The 24,028-nt window shown below is 40.2% G+C and overlaps 1 protein-coding gene across 1 annotated transcript in view; it reads left to right on the top strand.

The window, feature by feature from the left end:
• Positions 1-23,720, top strand: part of LOC140483484 (protein NEDD1-like) — a 63,169-nt gene extending 39,449 nt beyond the window's left edge. Inside the window, exons 6-12 of the mRNA XM_072581676.1 lie at positions 3,390-3,492; positions 4,871-4,981; positions 5,889-6,025; positions 9,402-9,486; positions 14,983-15,130; positions 20,791-20,857; positions 22,322-23,720. Coding sequence (XP_072437777.1) covers positions 3,390-3,492; positions 4,871-4,981; positions 5,889-6,025; positions 9,402-9,486; positions 14,983-15,130; positions 20,791-20,857; positions 22,322-22,429 — 759 coding nt within the window. The 3' untranslated portion in view covers positions 22,430-23,720. The remainder of the gene's footprint in view (positions 1-3,389; positions 3,493-4,870; positions 4,982-5,888; positions 6,026-9,401; positions 9,487-14,982; positions 15,131-20,790; positions 20,858-22,321) is intronic.
• The last annotated feature ends 308 nt before the right edge of the window (positions 23,721-24,028 follow it).

The raw sequence follows: 24,028 nt of genomic DNA, 5'->3' as shown, positions 1-24,028 counted from the left end.
AACCCTGAAGAACAGACATTCCACCATTTAGCTGAGTCTTCTGAGGGAGATGATGCTCCACATCATACAACTTATTCTTACTGAGGCTCGTTCATCCAACATCACTGAAGATTCAGGATTTTTTCAGTCTTCTGTCCCTGCTTCAATCCTACTTCAACATCCTCCTAACCACCATGAACATCATGGTGTGACCAACTATCTCGTGCTTTCTACCCAACCTCTGGCCCTTAATGTGTATTGTGCAGATAGGTGGCGAGGGGGTGCTGCCTGGCCAGTCGATGCAGCACCATAATAAAAGGACAGGTGACCTCTGAAGAAACATCACCACCTAATCTAACACTTGTGGTCACCAGCTCACTTACTGTGCACTACATAAACATTAGAATTGGGATCAGCATGTGATGAATCAAGGGCATGTGTAAGCTGTTTCCATGTTAGTGGAAGGTAGTTAGTGTACCAGATAACATGTGGCCATGTCAGAGGACTGTGAGTAAGACTTGTCCTAAGGTCATGTTTCACAGAAGAATGCTGTTGAATATGCAATAAGAGATTGTGGATGCATTGGTAGCCTGATACTGGTAGGACAAAGTGAGGACTGCAGTTGCTAGAGATCAGAATTGAGGGTATGGTGCTGGAAAAGCACAGCCAGTCAGGCAGCATCTGAGGAGCTGGGGAATCAATGTTTTGTCGACTCTCCTGTTCCTTTGACGCTGTCTGACTTGCTGTGCTTCTCCAGCACCACAGACTCGACAGCCTCAAACTGATAAGGAACATAGAAGAGAACCCAGCTTCAGACTGAGGCAAACTGGGAGTATATCCCAGCACTGGAGTGATGGCCAGCCAAGTGACAGGACTTATCTACCTACTTAGAATTCAGCACTCAATAATTTGACATGGCTTACACTGTAGCACCAGGCAGGAGCTACACAGTGAGGTTTTGAAAGCTACGCTTAGTGGCCTGCTATTTATATCAGCAGATCCCAGGGAACAAAGGAGCCTGCAGACTTTCTCAACACTCCAGATTCTGTATTGAGGCAATGACCTGGGCAAGTACGTGTGACCCTGGTGTATAAACCTGCTGTCCTTTCTTTAGAAGGTAGCACTTGTGCCTCTAGATTGCCAATCTGCCACACTGTCCTTGCTGTTCTTTCTCAGCTGGGCTAAACATGGCTTCTGAGGTGGTGCTGTCTGAAGCCAGAGCAATGGCTACTTGAAGTCATCATGGATGATCATCTACCATCCCTCCTCCTCTTCTCCCTGCCACCCCCCACCCCCCAACCCCCTGACCCCAAGATCTCTTGGGTAGTCTTGTGCAGAAGCTCAAGGACAGGCAAAGTAGACAGGCAGGGGGCTGGAAAAACACAGCAAGCCAGGCAGCATCAGGAGGCGGAGAAGTCGATGTTTCAGGTGCAACTCCTCTACAGGACCAAGGACAGCTAAAGGCACTTGCAGAACTGGCACTTGGGATGGATCACGTTTTTTTAAAAAAATGCTGTCTGCACATAGAGATTAAAGACCTGCACCTCCTTCGATAAACATATTCCTACAAATGTCCAGGTTTTACCTGAACCTGTCGTGTTTCTGACAGAACAGCCCTTTTGTTCAACCTGGTAATTATCTGTGGAGAGAGGAACTGAATGAATGGATCTGGCTGTGACCTTTTCAGGAGGATTGTGAAGTTCGAAATGCAGCAGCTTGTTGTGGAGGCAAGAAGGAAAGGCTGGAAAAACCACAAAAGGGAAGATCTGTGATAGAGCAGAAGATGGGAGGCATTTAAAGATGGAAATACTCATGGAACAGAGTTGAAAGGAGTGGAAATGGAGTGAAAGGAATAAAATACAGGTCTGGAGGAGTCTGAATGGTAGAATAGTCAGCTCCCATCCAAACCAAAAAATGAGAGAAACAGCATTAAGACCAACTGATGGACAGGAAAAGAAACAAAATGAGGGACTGGAGATCATGGTCTGTGATTGTTGAATTTGATGTTGAATCGAGAAGGTGGTAAAGTGCCTCACTGAAGGATGAGGTGCTGATCCATGAAATTGTATTCAGCTTCATTGGGATGCTACTCTGTTTTCAGCCTACAACAAGGTGGAGAATTAAAATGTCAAGCCACTAGAACCTAGGCTTGCAAAATAGTTACTTCTTCAGCCTGTGTTCGGTCTCCCCAGTTTGAAAGAGACTGTATTGTGAGCAGCATTACATCAAACACACAAATGGTTGCTTCACTCAGAGTGACGTTTATGGAGTCTGGAATCATGAGGACAGATTAAAGGATAACGTTTCCTGTGTTTGCACAGATAAGTGCTATGGGAAGGAGATCGGTTTTAGATGTGATTGAGGAATGGTCCAGAATGCCATGGATGGAACGGTCCCTTCAAAGTACTGAGAGAGGATGGGAGGAGCTGTGTTTAGTGATGGAATCGTGATGGAAGTGGCAGATGCTTTATCTCCTGCTTTAAGTCAATACTAATCCCTCCGTGTTGAAATATTGGTCTGGACTGTTGCTAGGCATCTGCACATCGACACCTTTTTAAGTAACCTGTTCAGCAATGTTATTGTATATCTTGAGAGTAGGTGGGTCTTGAATCCAGTCCTCCTGGACCAGCATTAGGGATAATGCCCTTCCCCTTCAATCATCCTCATTGGGTTTTTTTTGAAGAGCACACAGTTTCTTCAACTCTTTATATACTATGACATTCCTTTATTCTGTACATAGTTATTAAATATAGGTCTCAAGCATAGTGTTTCACATCTATTTTCAGCGGAATGTCAGAATCATATACTCAATTACATAATTATTTACACGAATCTTGCACTGCAGCAGCAATGGTGGAGCATTATCCATTGAGTCAGGTGAAAAATGAGAGCAAGGCAAAACCTACTGTGGTTCTGGGAAGGGGGTGAATCCATAAGTATGGGAAATACATTGGATTTGATCGGTCTGTGTCCCATGGATCGGAAGGTAAAGTTGATTGAGGAAATCCAAGTTTCTAGTTTTTGTTTCCAGCTGGTAGATGTTGATGATGGTTGTGCCATTCACATCTCTTCTGGACTCATTGGGTTTTTTTTCTTCTTATTCTTCCCTTTGGCTCTGACCTTCCCATGCTTTGTCTTCTGCCCTATCACAAAATTTCACTTTGTTTTTATTCCATGCTTTTGCAAAATGTTTGCTCTTTGGCAGAAATGCGATATTAATTCAGTGTTGAATGTTATAAATTAGCTTAAAATGCACAGTGCACATGTACCCATTCATAACAGAAAACTGTCAAACTGTAGTAATCTTTAGGTGTATGATCTTTTACTGGCTAATGCAGTACATTCAGCTTTGTATAAGACATACAAGTTCATCATAAAAACTTTGTTTTTTTGTTCCCCCCTCCCCACAGGCTGCTTGGCCTACTGTTTTAAATGAAGTAAAGGTGGGAGACTCCAGTGCAACAGCAAATGATGCCACTAACAACATTGTCAGTGCCTTGCCCACCGATCCCTGTAAGTATAATAAAGTTTGAGTCAGAATTTTTTGTTACACAACACAATTCATTTCAAGTCTATCTAAACTTTGACATAAATTGATGACTTTCTGCAAGTAACAGAGGAGGCAAAAACCTTGTCTATGGCTGTGCAAACAATAGACAGTGTGACAGGAGCAAAGATTGGCTCTTTCCTAGAATTGAGTTAGGGGAGGTCAAGAAGGTAACGAAATTTGAGTTTTAATTTGACACGCCCTTCTAAAGACTAATGTTGGTGTTTAAGTATTAGTGTAACATACTACATTTTCATCTCAAAGTTATTCAGTTAATGGCCTTCTGTGCTATCGTATTCATTGCTAAAGGAAAGTAATGACCTAAGTTAGTCTCCTTCCTTCCAATGACTTTCAATGTTGTAAACTGATGCTTTTAGTTATCATAATTAACCTGTTACATCACACCTCTGGGCCAGATGAGACCTAATTCTGGACCTCCTGGCCCAAAGATGTGAACACTATCATTGCACCACGTTTTTGGTGCTTTTTTATTGTACCATTTGGCCTGAAAATAAAGTTCACTCCAACTGATGATTGGATCTGCTTCTCTTTTTATACTGAAGGGTTGACTTACTATTATCATGATGTTCTTGCTTTTAACGAAATATACCTTCCAGTGTAATGCTTACCTGTTAATTTTGACCCTGGGAGCAGCACCACCTGCAAGTTCCCCTCCAAGTTACAAACCACACTGATTTGGAACTAAATTCCTATTTCTTAACTGTTGCAGAGTCAATAATCTGGCTTTCCTAATAGCAGTCTAGATATAACTCCATGGATGGAATCCAGTGATTTAAGTATGGTTTTCACCGCCATTTTTTTTTCGAGGGCATGAAGGGAAATGAAACACACATACTGGCCTGGCCTTGAAAGAATAGAAAACAAGGTTGATCGTTTGAAGACGTGTACTCCGTGCTCATCGGTTTGCATTTGTTTCCTCATTTGGAGACAATCCAGGCTGATCCATTTTTGCAGCAGTGTTGAAAAGAACTCAAAATCTGAGGCTAATGTTTAATGCATCAACTAGCATTCCAAATGTGGTGATATTCTGTGTTGTCAATTGATCTGCTCAGAGTGAGGAAAGCAATGACCACCAGTTCTTAAAGACTACTACATCTGACCACTTTGTTTTCAGCAATCAATGAGGTGGTATTCTTTCCCATCAGTGTCTATTTCTTTCCCCCAAAATCTGCCATTACCACCATTTCTATTCATGTACTGACCTGGAATCCATTATTTAATTTTCATTTTACTTTTGGGACCCTTGTGTTCTCTGTTAACCTTTTTGTTTTGTACTACATTGATGGGGAGAAGTTGAGTCCCTTGTTGGCACTTGTTTTTCAGCTTCTTCGCAAGTCAACACGATCACTTTAACCAAACCCTCTCCACAATTTAGAAAGGTAATATTTCTTGCAAGAAACAGCTTTGGAGACGTCTTCTCACCTATAAGGTCAGGTAAGCAATAATTGTCATGTGTTACAAGCCTTCCTTTGTGACCTGTATTGCTAGTTTCTTATCTTAGCAGTGTCAGCTGAGTTGGTCAAAGAGGTCCATTAAGACCTATCTGGTTTTAGTCTAGTTCTAAGCTCTAAAGCCACATTTACTTTTAACAGAAGGCACATCTGCGTATGAAAGAGAGATAACATCTCATGACATTTTACCCTTGTCTTCCATCATATACCAATATTTTAAAATGGTTGCTTCATGAGGCTAGGTGTCTTCAAGAAAAATGTTTCGCAACTTCATCTGCTATTCCTCTGTTTGCTACTTCAGTTCAACTGTTAAATCATTTTGGAATAATGAGTGTTGCAATTTCTGTGACAGCAGCAGAAGACAATTTCATGAATAGGTTAAGTCTATTAATTTGCCAATGTCATTAATAATAACTGCTAGGCAGTGCCCCAAATTTAATAGGAGGGGTAGAAGAGCAGGCCAGAATTTTAATGAGTGCGATAAATTTTCAAGTTTATTGCACTCAATTGTGGGCAGGTAGATAAGTGATGTGAATAAAGTGCAGAGGGAATTAGAATGTGCCCTGAAGCCTTATTTCAGTTCTTTTTGTTACACAACAGCGAAATTAAAAACCTGAAAATGATAACAGCAAATGCTAGGTCTGGCAAATTTTTTGGACAGAGAGAAACAACAGACAGAATTTTGGACCAGGAGGACAGGCACCAAATTTCACACTGCCGCTGGTGTGCCAGTTTGCTGCTAACATCCCACCCCGTTTCCCATTTTTTCCTGGTGGTGAGATTGGCCGCAGGTAACTAAGTAGAGTAGGTCAGTGACCACTTGAAGCCAGTTACAGGGGCTCATTGGAATTTTTCCCCTTGTCTCACCATTTTCGTGTATTTCTGTTAAGACATGGACCATACGGACATTTCAACCACTGAATTCAGCTCACCTTCTCTCAGCTGTGCCTCAAATTGCTGTCCTCAGAGTAAAAATGGATTCCATGTTGAGAAGCTAGCTAACCTTGCAAAGTTAGCTGTGAAACAGGTAAGCAAGGTACTAGAGTTGATAAGATGGATGTTTGTGATTTGTAATGGAGGATTAGAATTGATAAAACGTCAAGCAACTGTCGTATGTGGGTTTTTTTTCCCCCTTCTTTTGCGAACTTGTGTGAGGGACAGACGTTTGTCAAGGTGGGTATAATGTCTAATGTTTGGCCAGTTGCAATGTTAGATAATTGAATTGACTATAAATATTTATAAATCTTTTAATGTGGTGAGTAGATGTACTGTGTTTTACTGTGTGATAAGAGATCTGTTCTTGCAGCCTCTTCCACATCCCCAGTTTTATTTGCTCTGCTGTTGGTGATTGTGTCTTCAGTGTCTTTATTCTTTCATGGGTTGTGGGCATCGCAGTTAAGGCCAACATCTGTGTTCTAGAACTGGATAGGAGCATTGCAAAGGGGCAGTAACTGCTAACCACATTGTTGGAGTCATATCTAGTTCAGACCGGGTAAGGCTGGCAGATTTCTGTCCCTAAAGGGCACTGCTAAAATCAAGCTGATTTGCCGACAATGGAGGGTTTTCTTGGTCACTCTTAATAATAGCTTGAAATATTTAGGTTTATTAATTGAATTTAGGCTCCACCAGCTGCTGAGATGGGATTTGAACCCATGTCACAGAATTAGCCTGGGCCTTTTGACTAGTAATCCAGTGACATTCCCACTACATCGATGTCTCTATAGTTCCCTAAATCTCAAGTTCTGCAATTCCAATTCAGTGTAGAACAGTGTGAGCTGATGCCTTTTAGTAGCTAAATGGTAAATTGTCGAGATGTAAAAGCAACAAAGACTTGAGGTGCTCAAATCTTTGAAGGTGGGGGTCGTTTTTTAAAAAAAAGCAAACACTAAAGCCTGTGGGGATGCTAAATCAAAAAATCGTGAAGTATGTGGATCAAGTAAATAAGGTGAAATTGCTAAAGTGACAGGAACCAGAAAGATGATTGGCAAAATTGTTAATGGTGACATTTAAAATTTTTCTATGCAGTGATTGTTTTGGATTTGGAAGGCACTGCCTGACAGAATACTAACAGATTTAGTAACAACTTGTTAAATGGAATTAGATAAATATTTGAAGGAAATGTAGATGCAATGATTTGGAGAAGGAAGGGGGCTTGGGGGACTGAATGAACAGTGTGATCCATTTAAAAAGTAATGATGTTATTTCTGGCTGAATGGCTCCCTTCTGCGGTGTAATATTCTGATTGATTGAAACTCTTTCCCCCAAGCCCACTGGCCACAGTCTGCACGTCCCAGTCTTTCTCAGTTAAATCATTAGGTCACCTGTCATACTATCTCCTTATCTGTCTCTCTTCCTTTTGTTTATTTCAAAGTTCATAAGGAAACTTTGATTTGTTAACTCTACCACAGGATAATGGAAACCTAGTCATTTAACTAGGGCCAAGTTGTAAGTGACTTCTGTATCTTATGTGGATTCTGTCCTGACTGATAGCTTAAGATCAGGTCAGCATGCCTATTCGCAAACCTGACTGCTCAAGCTGTAATTTTGGTGTTCGGGCAACTTGTGCAGCTTCTGGCCTCCCTCTGTGCACATTAGGTGTTGTGGTTCGGCGAAACCGGTCCCAGTGCATGCCAAGTCGAACTTCCATGTTTGCCTCCATGTGGGCTTGGCAGCTGCAGTGAATTGCCAAGAGAGGTGTGTCCATAAGTGGAATTTAGTAAGGCCCTTTTACTTTTTGGAGGGGCTGAGTGTCCACATATTGTTTGTGCTGACTACCTTGATGTTTCCCAGATGTATTTCTCCAAAAAAAATCTATTATATTCAATATATGTTCTGTTAATCTGCCATATAAATGTTCTCGTGGCTGATTTTGAGAAGGAAAAGTACTGTTCTGTTGTTACCATGAGTAGTCCCTTCTCTCCTAACCCCACCCATCCACCCAGTTCCAAGACACAATGCACTGAAATGTTCATTAACACTGTCAGTTTTTGCCATTGATTTAATCCTTTGCTACCTTTTGAGAATTCTATTTAATTGTCGAGAGGATAAGTGTTTCTGAATCTGATCAGCCTGCTAGCAATCAACACTTTAATAAGGAAGGTACAATGTTCTGATGTATTAAGCCATCTCTATGCTTGTCATAAATCCCGAGGATGAAAGATTTGCTAATGTAAACGCAGAGACACTGACTGCCTGCTTATAAAGGAACTGTCTAGCAGAATGTGAAGGCATTGAGCTGAAATCCCACTTAACATATCATGTCTATTTGTGGTTGTCATATTTTGACATTCAGACAAGGCACCCAAGGATTTTGGTTTTAGAATGTTTACTTAAGAAGAGAAGTCAATACTACTGAATTGTGTTCTCATTTAAATGGAGAAAATCCCTTGATAATTGGAATTGAGGTGTTTCAGTCTATTGGCTTTGGATTGATGGCACAAGCATAATCCTGAAGAAGTTATGAATCATCAATAACTTTCTCCACCAGTCACTGACAACAAAAATATGTCAATAACAACGCATACCGCGAGTTGCTCTCCAGGTCTCTCTCTGTCCTGACTCGAGCAGGTGTTGCTGTTCTTTGGTGTGTTAATATTCACCATCATTGTGGAAGTAGTCTCACTACAAAGGAAGCATGTTACAAATGAAAAAGCTTATTGCCATCTTTGAAGAGCAATTTATATGGACAATTGATGGATGGACAATATATTTAAATTAAGCGAAGGTGGGTACTGCAGACGTTGGAGATTAGAGTCAAGATTAGTGTAATGCTGGAATCAATAATGAGGGCTTTTGCCCGAAACATTGATTGTTCCTGCTCCGCGGATGCTGCCTGACCTGAGCTTTTTCCAGCCCCACTCTAAGCTTGAATATATTTAAATTACTTATGTCACCCCCATCCTAAAATTGAAAGGACATGTATCGATAGTTATTGACTTTTAAGAATCATCGAAAAGTTAGCACAGGAGACCATTCAACACATTACATTTATTGCAGAGTTTCACAGCTAATCATGTTATCACTGCTCTGGCCTTTTTTTTTCTCCTCTTCATCTTTCTTTCTGTCACAAAGGCTTTAATTGTCTTACCTGCTTGTAACCATGTATTCCAAGTTCTAATAAATCTTGCATCTAACTTTTACATTTATGTTTTTTGTTCTATGTTAATAATTCACCAGCCAACTGAGACTCCCCACTATTACAGTTTCACGTTAACAATTTGTGTTAGGTGAATACAGGAATGTGGACTTGAGACTACATTTATATTGAATGGTAAACCAGGGTCAAGGATTCAAATGACCTCATCTTCTTTCAAATGTTCATCACACTTGCTTGATGTGTTTTCGGGAAATAAAGGGGCATTTTATTTCCTTTCTAACCAAGTTAAAAATCTCCCTCATTTTAGTTCAGTGAAGATGCCGGTTCAACAGCAGAAAGATTTGACCATGTGCAGAGCCTACACAATTGTGATTCAAAATTTGAAATGATTGGTAGGTTGTACTTGTGTTTCCAATTCATCTAACACTGATTATACTGATACAGGTGCATAATAATCAATGTATATGGAATGCGCAAAGATGGACTCTTGCAATTATGTTCTAACAATGTAATTGGGGTGAAAATCGACTCATCAGTCATTTGGGTCATGTGAATGCAGAATGCGTAACATCACTATATACATTTCTGGAGAGCAGTAAAATCTGTTCTTCAGTTTCCTTGCTTTAGTTTTAAAAAAAAGACATGACATTCAGCATTCCAAATGATCAAAATTCTTCCTGAAACTTATGAAAATATGAAAGTTCTACTGGGAAGACATCTGAACTGAAACATTTCCAAGAATTAAATTTCCAAGAATTAAATGGCATTGCATCTGTCAATGTATGTATCAAAAGTCTTATGGTCTATTACTTTGTGTTCTAGAGCTCTGAGGTGGCATAAATGCCATACAGAAAGGCAAACAATCTGACTAAATAGTCTGTAATGGTATTGATTTTTCTTTAATAAAAGAGGAGAAGCAAGGATAAATCAAAAATATTTTAAATCACTGAACCCTTAAATCTACTAATTACTGAACACCAAATGAGTGGAATCTTCTTTTTGTGGTGATTTCAGACAATACTGTACTCTCTGAATTGTACATGAGCAACAGAACTGCTGTGACCTAGTGACAGCTGCTCACTTTGTCTATTGAACTGTCGATCAGATTTACAGACCCTGGTAGGAGATAACTTGCAAACCATATCGATTGACTGTAATATCCTATCTCTGTTTTATGTGGTAATACTAATTTCAATGCCCTGCATGTGCATTTAACCTTTAAATAGGATGGCTTATTTTTCAGCCACCTGAGATCTCACGTGTAGTGCAATTTATATTAATGGACATGAAAATCTGGAACTGGGCAGCCAAATATTTAATCATCTGGAAAATTAAAGGTTAACTCCATATCCTACTTGTGTACCTATGTCCAACTCAGTACGTTTGTCTATTCTGTCCTTTGGAAAGGCAATAGAAACAGCTCTCAGAAAGCTAACATGGAAATTGCTTGAAGTTACTTGCAACATTACAAAAGCTATATAATCCCACTTCTGTGACAGCTGTCAATGTTGCCCTACCTTAGTTTATCTGCTGAAACATTTGTATGTCCATTTTATTGCTAGGCTTGAATTTTTATTGATTTATTCATGGAATGTGGGTGCCACTGGCAAGGCTAGCATTTACTGCCATCTCTGATTGTTCAGAGTATAGTTGAGAGTCAACCACATTATAGTCATAGAGTCATAGAGATGTACAGCATGGAAACAGACCCTTCGGTCCAACCCAATCTAGTCCCACCTGCCTGCACCTGGCCCATATCCCTCCAAACCCTTCTTATTCATATACCCATCCAAATGCCTCTTAAATATTGCAATTGTACCAGCCTCCACCACATCCTCTGGCAGCTCATTCCATACACGTACCACCCTCTGCATGAAAATGTTGCCCCTTAGGTCTCTTTTATATCTTTCCCCTCTCACCCTAAACCTATGCCCTCTAGTTATGAACTCCCTGACCCCAGGGAAAAGATTTTGTCTATTTATCCTATCTATGCCCCTCATAATTTTGTAAACATCTATAAGGTCACCCCTCAGCCTCCGACGCTCCAGGGAAAATAGCCCCAGGCTTTTCAGCCCCTCCCTATAGCTCAAATCCTCCAACCCTGGCAACATCCTTGTGAATCTTTTCTGAACCCTTTCAAGTTTCACAACATCTATCCGATAGGAAGGAGACTAGAATTGCACTCGATATTCCAATAGTGGCCTAACCAATGTCCTGTACAGCCACAACATGACCTCCCAACTCCTGTACTCAATACTTTGACCAATAAAGGAAAGCATACCAAATGGTGCCTTCACTATCCTATCTACCTGCGACTCCACTTTCAAGGAGCTATGAACCTGCACTCCAAGGTCTCTTTGTTCAGCAACACTCCCTAGGACCTTACCATTAAGTGTATAAGTCCTGCTAAGATTTGCTTTCCCAAAATGCAGCACCTCGCATTTATCTGAATTAAACACCATCTGCCACTTCAGCCCATTGGCTCAACTGGTCCAGATCCTGCTGTAATCTGAGGTAACCCTCTTCGCTGTCCATTACACATCCAATTTTGATGTCATCTGCAAACTTACTAACTGTACCTCTTATGCTCGCATCCAAATCATTTATGTAAATGACAAAAAGTAGAGGATCCTTGTGGCACTCCACTGGTCACAGGCCTACAGTCTGAAATAAAACCCTCCACCACCACCCTCTGTCTTCTACCTTTAAGCCAATTCTGTATCCAAATGGCTACTTCTCCCTGTATTCCATGAGATCTAACCTTGCTTATCAGTCTCCCATGGGGAACCTTGTCGAATGCCTTATTGAAGTCCATATAGATCACATCTTCTGCTCTGCCCTCATCAATCTTCTTTGTTCCTTCTTCAAAAAACTCAATCAAGTTTGTAAGACGTGATTTCCCACACACAAAGCCATGTTGACTATCCCGAATCAGTCTTTGCCTTTCCAAATACAAGTACATCCTGTCCCTCAGGATTCCCTCCAACAACTTGCCCACCTCCGAGGTCAGGCTCACCGGTCTATCATTCCCTGGCTTGTCTTTACCGCCCTTTTTAAACAGTGGCACCACGTTTGCCAACCTCCAGTCTTTCAGCACCTCGCCTGTGACTATCGATGATACAAATACCTCAGCAAGAGGCCCAACAATCACTTCTCTAGCTTCCCACAGAGTTCTTGGGTACACCTGATCAGGTCCTGGGGAGTTATCCACCTTTAATTGTTTCAAGGCATCTAGCACTTCCTCATCTGTAATCTGGACATTTTGCAAGATGTCACCATCTATTTCCCTACAGTCTATATCTTCCATATCCTTTTTCACAGTAAATACTGATGCAAAATATTCATTTAGTATCTCCCCCATTTTCTGTGGCTCCACACAAAGGCTGCCTTGCTGATCTTTGAGGGGCCCTATTCTCTCCCTAGTTACCCTTTTGTCCTTAATATATTTGTAAAAACCATTTGGATTCTCCTTAATTGTATTTGTCAACGCTATCTCATGTCCACTTTTTGCCCTCCTGATTTTCCTCTTAAGTATACTCCTACATTCTTTACACTCTTCTAAGGATTCACTCTATCTATCCTGTCTATACCTAACATATGCTTCCTTCTTTTTCTTAACCAAACCCCCAATTTCTTTAGTCATCCAACATTCCCTATAGCTATCAGCCTTCCCTTTCACCCTGACAGGAATATACTTTCTCTGGATTCTCGTTATCTCATTTCTGAAGGCTTCCCATTTTCCAGCCGCCCCTTTAGCTGCGAACATCTGCCTCCAATCAACTTTCGAAAGTTCTTGCCTAATACCATCAAAATTGGCCTTTCTCCAATTTAGAACTTCAACTTTTAGATCTAGTCTATCCTTTTCCATCACTATTTTAAAATGAATAGAATTATGGTCGCTGGCCCCAAAGTGCTCCCTGTGTTTGAGTCACCTGCCCTGCCTTATTTGCCAAGAGTAGTTCAAGTTTTGCACTTTCTCTAGTAGGTACATCCACATACTGAATCAGAAAATTACTGTGGTCTGGAATTGCATGAAGGCCAGACTAGGTGAGGACAAATTTCCTTCCCTACGAGACATTACTGAACCTGATAGAAATATATGACAATCATCAATGTTCAACATCAGGGCAAGCTTTTTATTGCAGGTTTTATATTGAATACAAATGTTATCGTCTACCATAATGGGATTTGAACTCATGCCCATAGAACATCAGCTTGTACTACTATCCCGGTGACATTACTACTCCTATCTCTCAACCAACGTTTGAGTGTTGTCCACACTATTCTCTCACTGAAAGGTCTGCCAAACATGTTTTATTTAACACCAAGTCCCATCTACTAGCTAACCCTTTACTTACAGACTTACTTTGGCTTCAGATCTAGCAATAGCAGAATTGCTGATGACATAAAGCTGGGTGTCAGGGTGAAATGTGAGGAGGATGTTATGAGAATACAGGGTGACTTGGACAGGCTAGGTGAGTGGACAGATGTGTGGCAGATGCAGTTTAATGTGGATAAATGTGTGGTCATCCACACTGGTGGCAAGAATAGGAAGACAGATTACTATCTAAATGGAGTCCAGTTAGGTAAAGGGTACAACAAGATCCAGATATTCTTGTACATCAGTCAATGAAAGCAAGCATGCAGGTACAGCAGGCAATGAAGAATGCTAATGACATGCTGGCCTTCATAACAAGAGGAATTGAGTATAGGAGCAAAGAGGTCCTTCTGCAGTTGTACAGGGCCTTGGTGAGACCGCACCTAGAGTATTCTGTGCAGTTGTGGTTGCTAAATTTGAGGAAGGACATTCTGGCTATTGAGGGAGTGCAGCGTAGGTTCACGAGGTCAATTCCCAGATTGGCAGGGCTATTGTATGTTGAAAGATTGGAGTGGCTGGGCTTGTAAACACTTGAGTTTAGAAGGATGAGAGGGAATGTAAGATTATTAAAGGATTGGACACTCTGGAGGCAGGAAGCATGTTTCCACTGATGGGTGAGTCCAGAACCAGAGGAGACAGTTTAAAAATAAGGTCTACGCCATTTAGAACAGAGTTGAGGAGAAACTTCTTTACCCAGAGAGTGGTGGATATATGGAATGCTCTGCCTCAGAAGACAGTGGAGGCCAAGTCTCTGGATACTTTCAAGAAAGAGATGGATAGAGCTCTCAGAGATGGTGGAATCAAGGGTTATGGGGATAAGGCAGGAACAGGATACTGATTGTGGATGATCAGCCATGATCATAATGAATGGTGGTGCTGGCTCAGAGCTGAATAGCATACTCCTGCACCTATTGTCTATAATGTCTTAAAGTCACAACTCATATCATTAGTTTTGCTTCCATTGCCCCTTGCTATTTCAGTCTCTTCCAGCTGCACAGCTCTCCGTGGTATTTGTTGTTATCGCTGTCATCCAATTCTGCTGTCTGTGCATTTGGTTATGTCAGTGCTAAATATCTTAAATGGTTGTTGTAATCACCTGAGCAAGTTGAGCCAAGTCTGTGAAACTTTTTTTTAATAATATGATTTGAGCCAGGGAAATTGGAATTAAGTTTTTGCACAATGTGATTGCTGTCTGTTGCATTGTCTGGATTGTGAATGATTGATTGCTGCCAGTCTTTAAAAAAAGGCTAATGTATTCCATTGGTTTTGTTGCTTGGTACCTACTAAAGTGAATTAGTCTTTGATTGTATCGTGTTTAGTTAATCGGCTAATAAAGCCAATTGAGTTCTGATTTGGTTGAATACATGGTCAGTTTGAGGGGTAAAATGCTACAGATAGACACTAGAGAGCAGACATTGCAAATGATGTTCTCGAATTGTCACCAAAAGCCTGAGAATAAATTTACCAGTCTTAATTAGTTGACCTATTTGCATCGTTGTGTTTCTTACAGAACAAAAGCCTAATCGTATGACCTTGGCCAATACTTTGAACACTCCTCCTGGCCAGGCAGGTGAAGAAGGAACAGAAGAATGGGCAGTTTCCTTGCCAAAGACCCAACGAGTACAAAACTTACTGAAAGATGCATTGGAAGAATTCAGGTGTGTTACTCATAAGGTTCAGAATAAAATTTTGAAGAAGCTTGTTTAATGGATACTGTATCATGTACTATCCAATCAAGAATTCTGCTCTCCATTTTAAACTCCAACTTAGATTTCTGTGTCTACTTTCTCAACTGTCTGTATAGGGCCATTTTTAAGTCTAAGTGCTCTGCCTTGATCCACGGCAATACTCGTATTCATAGTATCTATTTTTAAGCTTTTGTATCTTCCTGTATATTTGACTGTTTCATAGTGTATGCACCTAAGTACATTTCTAAAGTACACATTTTGTTAAAGCTTCTCATTTTGCACACATCAGGACAATTTGTAAGAAAACCAGTAAAGGTGGGAAGAAAACATTTTATACTGAAATAGGGGTGTGCTGCTTGTTTGGCAAGTGGATTCTGGTAGAGGTGTTGCAATGGTGAATACAGCAGTTAGTGGTGATTGACAATTAACTACCAGGCTTTGTTCAGATTTCAACCCAGGCTGATTGTTTGATGCTGGTGGTTAGGTCCCTGCCATGAGAAATGAACTAGCGAATGGCTGTCATTTACTTTGTTCAGTTGAAACAGGTTCAGTGTACGCACATGTTCTTGTGTGTTTAACAGGACCTATTTATTAATACATGTGGCTTCTGTTACGCTCAAATGTGAGGCTGATGACAGTCCTAAAGAATTTGTTAGTATAATTCTCCGTACACTTAGTATTATTGATTCATACCCAACAAGCCCAACTCATAACACAGTGTCCAACATTTAGATGTAATTCTGCAGTTGGACAACATTTGCTTGAAAATTTAACATGCCAAGAATTACACTGGCAGTAAAATTTCGAAAGTCCATTGGCTTTGCAATGTGGTGCACCAGCGTACAGTAGAAGCAAGACATTCTTTGATGACCGAAAACTTTGCACAGTCAGGAAGGAGAGATCATGTCCAGAGGGAGAGACAGCACGAATGAATGTACCTTTCCGATAATTTGGAGGCAGTGTGGGGATTCTGAGCAGAGGGGAAGTTTTGCTTGCAATTTTGTTTTGGAAAGCTCTTCTAACAGGATAGATTGAAACTCCGGATTAGGTGCTCGGCACAAACAAGTGACATCAGAGTGTTCATTGGTTCATAATAGCTACTAAATTGACTGTATTATAGGTTACTTTCAGATTGAAGATAAATAGACGATATATTTGCAGGCTACAACTAAAAGACAAGTATGAATATTTTTAAAGTTAATAAAAAACTAATAACTAAAATAGAAATGCTGGGCCAGGTGTTGTATTCTAACTGTATGATATAGGAGCTTGGAGATCCCACTTTGGTTCAGTGTGACCATATCTGTAGCGAGTGTCGTTTGCTTGAGGAACTCTGGGTGAGAGTTGATGAGCTGGAGTCTGAGTTTCCTTGTGACACGTCAAGGAGGAGCATTTCCAGGATGCTGTGTTTCAGGATGCAGTCACACCCCTTAGCTTATCTCCATTTTAGACAGTTGTCCAGGACAGGAGGGTGAGACTATCAATGAGGTCGGTAGAGAGATCGAGGAGGTACTGCTGAAGGAGCCTCAGCACCTTGAACTTGTCTAACAGGTTTTAGATTCTAGCTCCCTGTGTGGATCGGAGCAGGGACTGTATGGAGGATGAGCTAACTGACCATAGCAGCGTGGTACAGGGAACCATTCAATAGTGGGGAGAAAACAGATTGGAACTAGTGTAGCCAGGGAGAAGGTGCTGGGGCAGCTGAGAGGTCTGAAGGTAAATAAAACACTCAGCCTGGATGGACCACACTATAGTTTCTGAGGGAGTAATGGCTGAGGAGATTGTAGAAGCATTGGTGCTGATCTTTTTGGGAATTACTAGAGTCAAGGAGTGACTCTAGGAGTCAGGGGGTGACATGGTGGCTCAGTGGTTAGCACTGCTGCCTCACAGCACCAGGGACCCGGGTTCAATTCCCACCTCAGGTGACTGTGTGGAGTTTGCACATTCTCCCTGTGTCTGCGTGGGTGTCCTCCAGGTGCTCCAGTTTTCTCCCACAGTCCAAAGATGTGCAGGTTAGGTGAATTGGCCATGCTAAATTGCCAATTATTAGGTACATTAGTCAGGGGTAAATGTAGGGGAATGGGTCTGGGTGGATTGCTCGTCGGAGGATTGGTTTGGACTTGTTGGGCCGAAGAACCTGTTTCCATATGGTCGGAAATCTAATCTAATCAGGGGACTGGAAAAATTGTTAATGTTAAAACTTCTGTTTGTAAGGAAGAAAGGCAGAAGACCGCAACAATCGGCTGCTTAACCTGACCTTGGTTGTTGGTAAGATTTTAAGGTTCATTATTAAGGATGAGGTTGTGGAGTACTTGGAAGTGAACAGTAGATTAGGGATGAGTCAGCACGGCTTCGTCAAGGGGAAGTCAGGCCTAAAAGATCTGTTAGAATTTTCTGAGAAGGTAATGAGCAAGTTAAACAAAGGAGAACCAGCAGATATGGTTTATTTGGATTTTCAGAAGGCCTTTGACAAAGTGCCACATGGGAGGCTGCTAAATAAGATCAGAGCATGTGGTGTTAGGGCAAGGTGCAGGTAAGCATAGAGGATTGCTTGATAGGCAGAAGGCATTGAGTAGGGGTAAAAGTGTCTTTTTCAGGATGCAAGCCAGTGACTAGTGGAATTTCACAACAGTCTGTGTTAGAACCACAACAATTTATGTCATAGAGATGAAACAAAGGTAGATGAAGAGACTGGTTATATTGAAGGTGTAGGAGGTTGCAGAAGGATTTGGATAGGCTAGGAGAGTGGATAAGGAAGTGGCAGATGCAGTACAATGTGGGGAACGTGTGAGGTTATACAATTTGGTGGGAAGAATAGAGGCATAAATTATTTTCTAAATGGGAAAAGGCTTCAGAAACTAAAAGCACAAAGGAAAATGGGAGTTCTAGTCAGAACTCTCTTGTGGTTAACATGCAGGTTCAGTTCGCAGTTAAGGCAAATGCAATGTTTGCATTCATTTCAAGAGGGCTAGAATAAGTGAACAGAAATGCATAGCCTCCGCTGTGTAAGGCTGTAGTCAGGCTGTTTTGGAATATTGTGAGCAGTTTTGAGCCCTGCATCTAGTGAAGGATGTGCTGACATTGGAGGGAGTCCAGATATGTTTCACAAGAGTGATCCCAGGGATGAAGGGCATGTCATATGAGGAGTGGTTGTGGACTCTGGGTCTAATGGTACTTAGAGGATTGAAGGCGGGAATCTCATTGAAACTTACAAAATACTGAGTGACCCGGATAGAGTGGATGTGTAGAAGATGTTTCCACTACTGGGGAGAGACTAGGACCCAAGGTTACCTTCTCTCCTTCTCAATCTTTCCCTTAACCCCAGGGTCACCATGCTTCAGGTAAAAACAGCATCTCTCCCTAATGAGGGAACAACCGTATGGTCTGGTAAGATCATGGCAACTTTAGCTTTACCTTAAACCATATTTAAGTAGATTGCCAAAAGGTTCGTTCTTAGCATATCCTATCCTTGATTCTGATATTGATGTTTCATTTGGCAGAACAAGTGCCACATTTGAAAGAATAGAGCTGAGGAAATGGTGGTTTAGTTAATAAGCATCTGAATGTGTGGCAAATGGATAGATGGGATTATATTTGACATAAGGCATCTAGGGCTGTTGCATTCCAGGGTGGAGATGCTGAGGTTTGGATTAAGGTAAACACAATTCAAACTGAGATGTGAGATTGTACATATGAGCACCAGCTAAGACAATACTCAAAGCAGGATGATAGTCTTGCATCATTTACTGAATTGCGCTGACCACATTAAGGCAGATCTGGTTTCAGAGTGAGAGGTCATATCCAGAACTGGGCCCAAGTTATGAAGGAACTTTGTAGTGGGGGACAAAACAATATTCTTTTAACCTTAAAATAAGCTTTCCATTAAAAAAATCCTATTTCTGTGGCATTGTGGGCAAGCAGTTATTGTTGTGACTCATATATGTTGAAGTGGAAAGCAATAATGCTGAGGCTGTTAAAGATTTTGAATTGCTCCTAGAATGACTGGTGTATGTCACATACTTGATTTATTTTCCTTCAATGAGCATTTTGAAAGGCATGATTTTCCATGTTCTATGACAACCAGAGATAATTTTCATAAGAGTATTCCTTGTGATTTAGAATCTTGTTGTTTTGTTAACTCCATGCAATTAATCTGAGCTGGTGCCAGTGTGTCTTGTTAGTGCAGGATGATCAGTAAAGGGAATTTGTTTTGGTGTGGCAGACGAACATGCAAAACAGGTAAGGTAATTGCAATCTGTGATTATCAAACATGGATGATCACATGGGTCCACGAGAATGAAAAATGAGTCGTGGATGTATGTGGATAGTTGAGTTTCAAAGTTTGACAAAACCTTGCAGATCGATCTTCTTGCATTAGCCAGAAATTGAACACTTGGTGAGCCTCCACGCAGTCACTAATTCAATGAAGCACCATAGGTTGCTGAAAATAAATGTATAAGCTGAATATAATGCAGCTGTGGATATTCTAACAGAATACAAATGTTTTGTAAAGTTTAACTGCTTGTTTATGACTACTTTTATTCATAGCTCCTCAGTTTGCTTCATTCTTGCTGGTGAGGCTACAATAGAGTCAGACAGGGTGGAAACAGACCATTCGTTACAACTCGTCCATCCCAAGTTTCCTAAACGAAACCTCGTCCTACTTTCCTGCATTTGGTCCATAACGCTGTAAACCTTTCCTATTCACGTGCCTATCTAAAAGTCCTTTTAAATTTTGTAACTGTAGCTGCATTTGCCACTTCTAGCACTGCATTCCCCAAAAGAACCACCCTCTGTGTGGAAAGGTTGCTTATCAGATCCCTTTTAAATCACCTTGCTCTCAGCATAAAAATATGCCCCCTAGTTTTAAATTCACTGACCCTCAGAAAAGACCTTTTCTGTTTACCTTATCTGTCTCCTTCATTATTTTATAAACCTATAAGGTCACCTCTCAACCTTCTATGTTCCAGTGTTTAAAACAAAAAAGCCCCTCTTCTTATAACTTGAGCTGTCCAGTCCTGGCAACATCCTGGTTAATCTTTTGTGAACCCTCTCCAACTTAATATTATCCTTCATATAGCAGGGTGACCAGAACTCATCAGTATACCAGCAGTGTGTACAAAGGACTCCAAAAGTGGCCTCACCAACATCCTGTGTATAACTTCAGCATGACGTCCCAACTCCTCTCCTCAGTCATCTGAACAATGAAGGCAGGCATGCTAAACATCACCTTAACCACCCTGTCTACCTGTGATGCAACTTTCAAAGAACTGTATAACTGGACCCCTAAATCTCCCTGTTCGACTGCATTACCCAGGGTCCTACTATTAATTGTGTAAGTCCTGCCCTTGTTTGTTTTACCAAATGCAATACCTCACATTTATCCAAATGAAACTCCATGTGTCACTGCTCAGTTCATTGGCCCAGTTGATCAAGATCCCTTTGTAATCTTAGATAACCTTCATCACTATTGATCGTAGCACCAGCTTTGGTGTTTGTCGTGTCTTCTGTCAGAGCCCTAAGTGACAAACTACACCTTCCCAGAATTTACCAGTTAAGAGTTTCCATCTGAGTCTTATAGTGCATATGAATCAGCTATCTTGTTTTACATGTAATTTATTCTTAATCAGTGAGGAGCACCATAAGGAGGTGGTTGGACTGCAGCTGGCCATGATTCATGCATTTCACATTCAGCAGGTATGTCTCCAGCTCTTAGTATTTGAAGCACACTTTGTGATGGGGATTCTACTTTCCTTTACTTATACAGTATAAAATGAGTGGACCATTTGGGAGTCCAACACTTAAGCACATTCTGTTCATTATATTTGAATCTTTTGGGGTAAAATTATCCAATTCAATGAACCTAGGGTGCAACAAAGGCAGAACATGTTTCTGTGTGCAATCTCTTTTTTTTGTAAATTTTTGGAGAATGTCCTAAATGAGTTACAAACTGTCAGATGATTTTTGCTGCTTAAGGCTAGAACCAGTTTGGAGAATTTATGCAACTAGTGTGATGTTTTTAGAGTGGTTTATCATAATTCTGATCATTAATCAGTGCTACAAAAAAAACTGTTGGAACTAGCTATACTAGTACAAATGTTTGCACGAAGAGACTATGTTCAAAGACTTTTGTGGCTTCACAGGAGGTTGTATGAATATTATGTAAAAGGTATACACCACAGAAAAAGAGAAACCTCAAAGTAAGATGAAGAAAATGATGCATTGTTCAGTGAAATAATTTCAATGAAATGACTTTGGTTTTATGAATGAACAATTCTGAAAATTTAAACGTGTGCTTTAAATTACAAAGAGTTCCATGTGACTCTCAATATGATTAGTGAATTTTCCAAATTTGTGGTAAATCAACTTTTTTTAAAAAAGGTGGAATTATAGATTCCGTAGAAAAAGATTTTGCCTTGCTTTTGTCAACTGTAGAAATGACTGACAACTATTCTGGGTCATGTATCTTCCAAAGGAGCTCACTTCATTCTAAAGTCTAAAGAAGAGTCACTGGACCTGAAAGATTGACTCTGCTTTCTCTCCACAGATATTGCCAGACCTGCTGAAATTTTCCAGCAGTTTCAGATTTTCTGGTTTCCAGCATCTGCATTTCTTTTGCTTTTTTTCTCATATAAAACATGCCTGAATTTGATCTATATCCATGAGTGGGATGAGGAATCCAAAGGTTCAGGCCATCTGAAAATTGTTCAAAGACCAGTAGATTTAGCTGTACATCTCCTGTGCCCTGCTAACAGTATGAATTCTATGATCATTCATTCATTTTTCCAAGTGCTGTAAATGCTGAATCCGGGTTGTTTTCTAACGGGAGTTCACGCATTCACGAAACTGCTTCTTGGGTCAGCCTTGGAAATGAAACTAAAGCTACACAATTTTTCATTATCTTCAAATGATTTTTCCAGAGATTTAAGTGTATTTGTTGTGAAACTTGATAGTGCCATTAAATGGCTGATATTGATTTAAAAACTCTATCGTCATCTTTGTCGGCCTCTTCTTAAATTGGTCTTGTCTGCAGGTGACTTTTGTCCAGTGAGCTACTGAGTGATTATTTATTCAGCCAGTTAATATGAACAAGCTACATTTATGTGAAGAGTGTCTGGAATGTGGAGAGCTGTTTAATAATGTAGGTTGTTTTATTTTCAGCTTGCAATTCGTGAAGCCCTACTTAAACACTTAAAAGTGAATGAAGAATTGCTGGAGGAATATGTGACCTTAAAGGAAGAAAATGAGTGGCTGAAGGCATTCCAGTGATGTACATGTGCAAATGTGAGGCAATGCATACTGTAACCCTCAATTGTAGTGACCAAGAACCCTGTTTATATTCAAGTTTGGCTCAAGCTTGATCAAATATGATGCTGTTTTTCTGTTGAGTTGTGATCTGAGTCACTGGTTTCTATACACGATTAGGAATGACTGCTCATATTGATTTAGAAAGATAAATTTTAATATTTCTGTTATGGTAGCAAGAGCGTCTCCTTCCCTAAAATTGGAAAAATGACTCACCCTACTAAAGTTAGCATAATTTCCATTGAAATGTCTGGTTACTGTTTGTATGCTGGATGTCTGTGTCTACACAGTGATTGCAAACAGTTACTTCATAATGGCTATGTGCAGTGAATGAGTTTGGTGATTTATTTTTCATTTTGACTGTTCCATTTTTTTGATATTTGAAAAAAATTACATACATCAGAACTGTATTGATCAGTGTGTGATAAAGTAACTGTTCTGCAGAATGTCTCTTTCCAATATAATGGAGTACAGGGATACAGTATTGTGTAGGACTGTGAAGAATAGCTCTGTTTTGAACATGTGGAATTTTCTGTAAACAAGTGCCAACATGTAACAATGAATCTTTCACTGTATCCCACCAATTGAAAAACTGTTTGAGTTTTTCAAAGTGGATGTAATGCCGTTTTTATTGATGGCTTGTAAACAGCCATGGGAAGCAAAATTGATTATTTTGTATATTGCCTCCAAGTCTTTTATGTTGTAGAAAGATGTCGAGAGAAGTTGGCAGCACTTGACAAATTATTACTTGAACGGATACATCTCTTGCAAGTGTTAGCTTTTGTTCAAACTATATATAGTTTGAGTTAAGTGTCAATTCAGGCTGCTTTTGTGTAACACTGTTTGTGATGCAGTTATAGCTGGTCTTTTTTTAATGTCTACATGCAGTGGAATGAGGAACTTCAGCATTTTCTGGGGATCTCTTGGTAGATCTTATTAGATACCTGGTTGCTCGATTCGTTGTATTGAGGTAATCTGTTGTTTTAACAACAATGTAATAACTCATTTTCCCCATATGAACAACTCAGTTGGATTACACACTTAATTGACCAGAATGGAGTGTATTAATTTCACCATTATTTAACCAAGAACATTTTCTGAAGAATCTAAATAGTTTGAGGTTCATCTTGATTTCTGTTTTCTCTTGGATATTAATTTACATCCTCCTTTGCTTTAATACATGATTCTTGTCTCCTTCAATATTCTGTAATTGAAGATAAATAATGAAACAAGCAATTGATGTGGAATTTTAAGTAGCCCCTGTTCTAATATCATATTGTTTCCTTTTTCACAATCGTTTCTATAATTAGAAATATTTAGATTAAAGATTTTGGATTAGTAATTAAACTGCATGTGTTTGTAATCTTTGCACTTGACAGTTCTGTCCAAATCTGGGTTGTCCAAAGAATTTTGTCCACCGATTTTTCTGGTGTGACCTTAGGTTAATTGAGTCAGTACAAATGTGACCTCATTACAGGTGAGGGACTGGAGAACAGGAAAATGACAGAAAAACTAACCAGTTATAATCTAGAAAATCCTTCAAAGACCTAGGGACCTAATGAA

This window comes from Chiloscyllium punctatum, chromosome 12 (assembly GCF_047496795.1).
Source record: "Chiloscyllium punctatum isolate Juve2018m chromosome 12, sChiPun1.3, whole genome shotgun sequence".
NCBI lineage: Eukaryota > Metazoa > Chordata > Chondrichthyes > Orectolobiformes > Hemiscylliidae > Chiloscyllium > Chiloscyllium punctatum.
The sequence above is the reverse complement of the archived record's forward strand: the minus strand, read 5'-3'. Positions and strand labels throughout refer to the sequence as shown.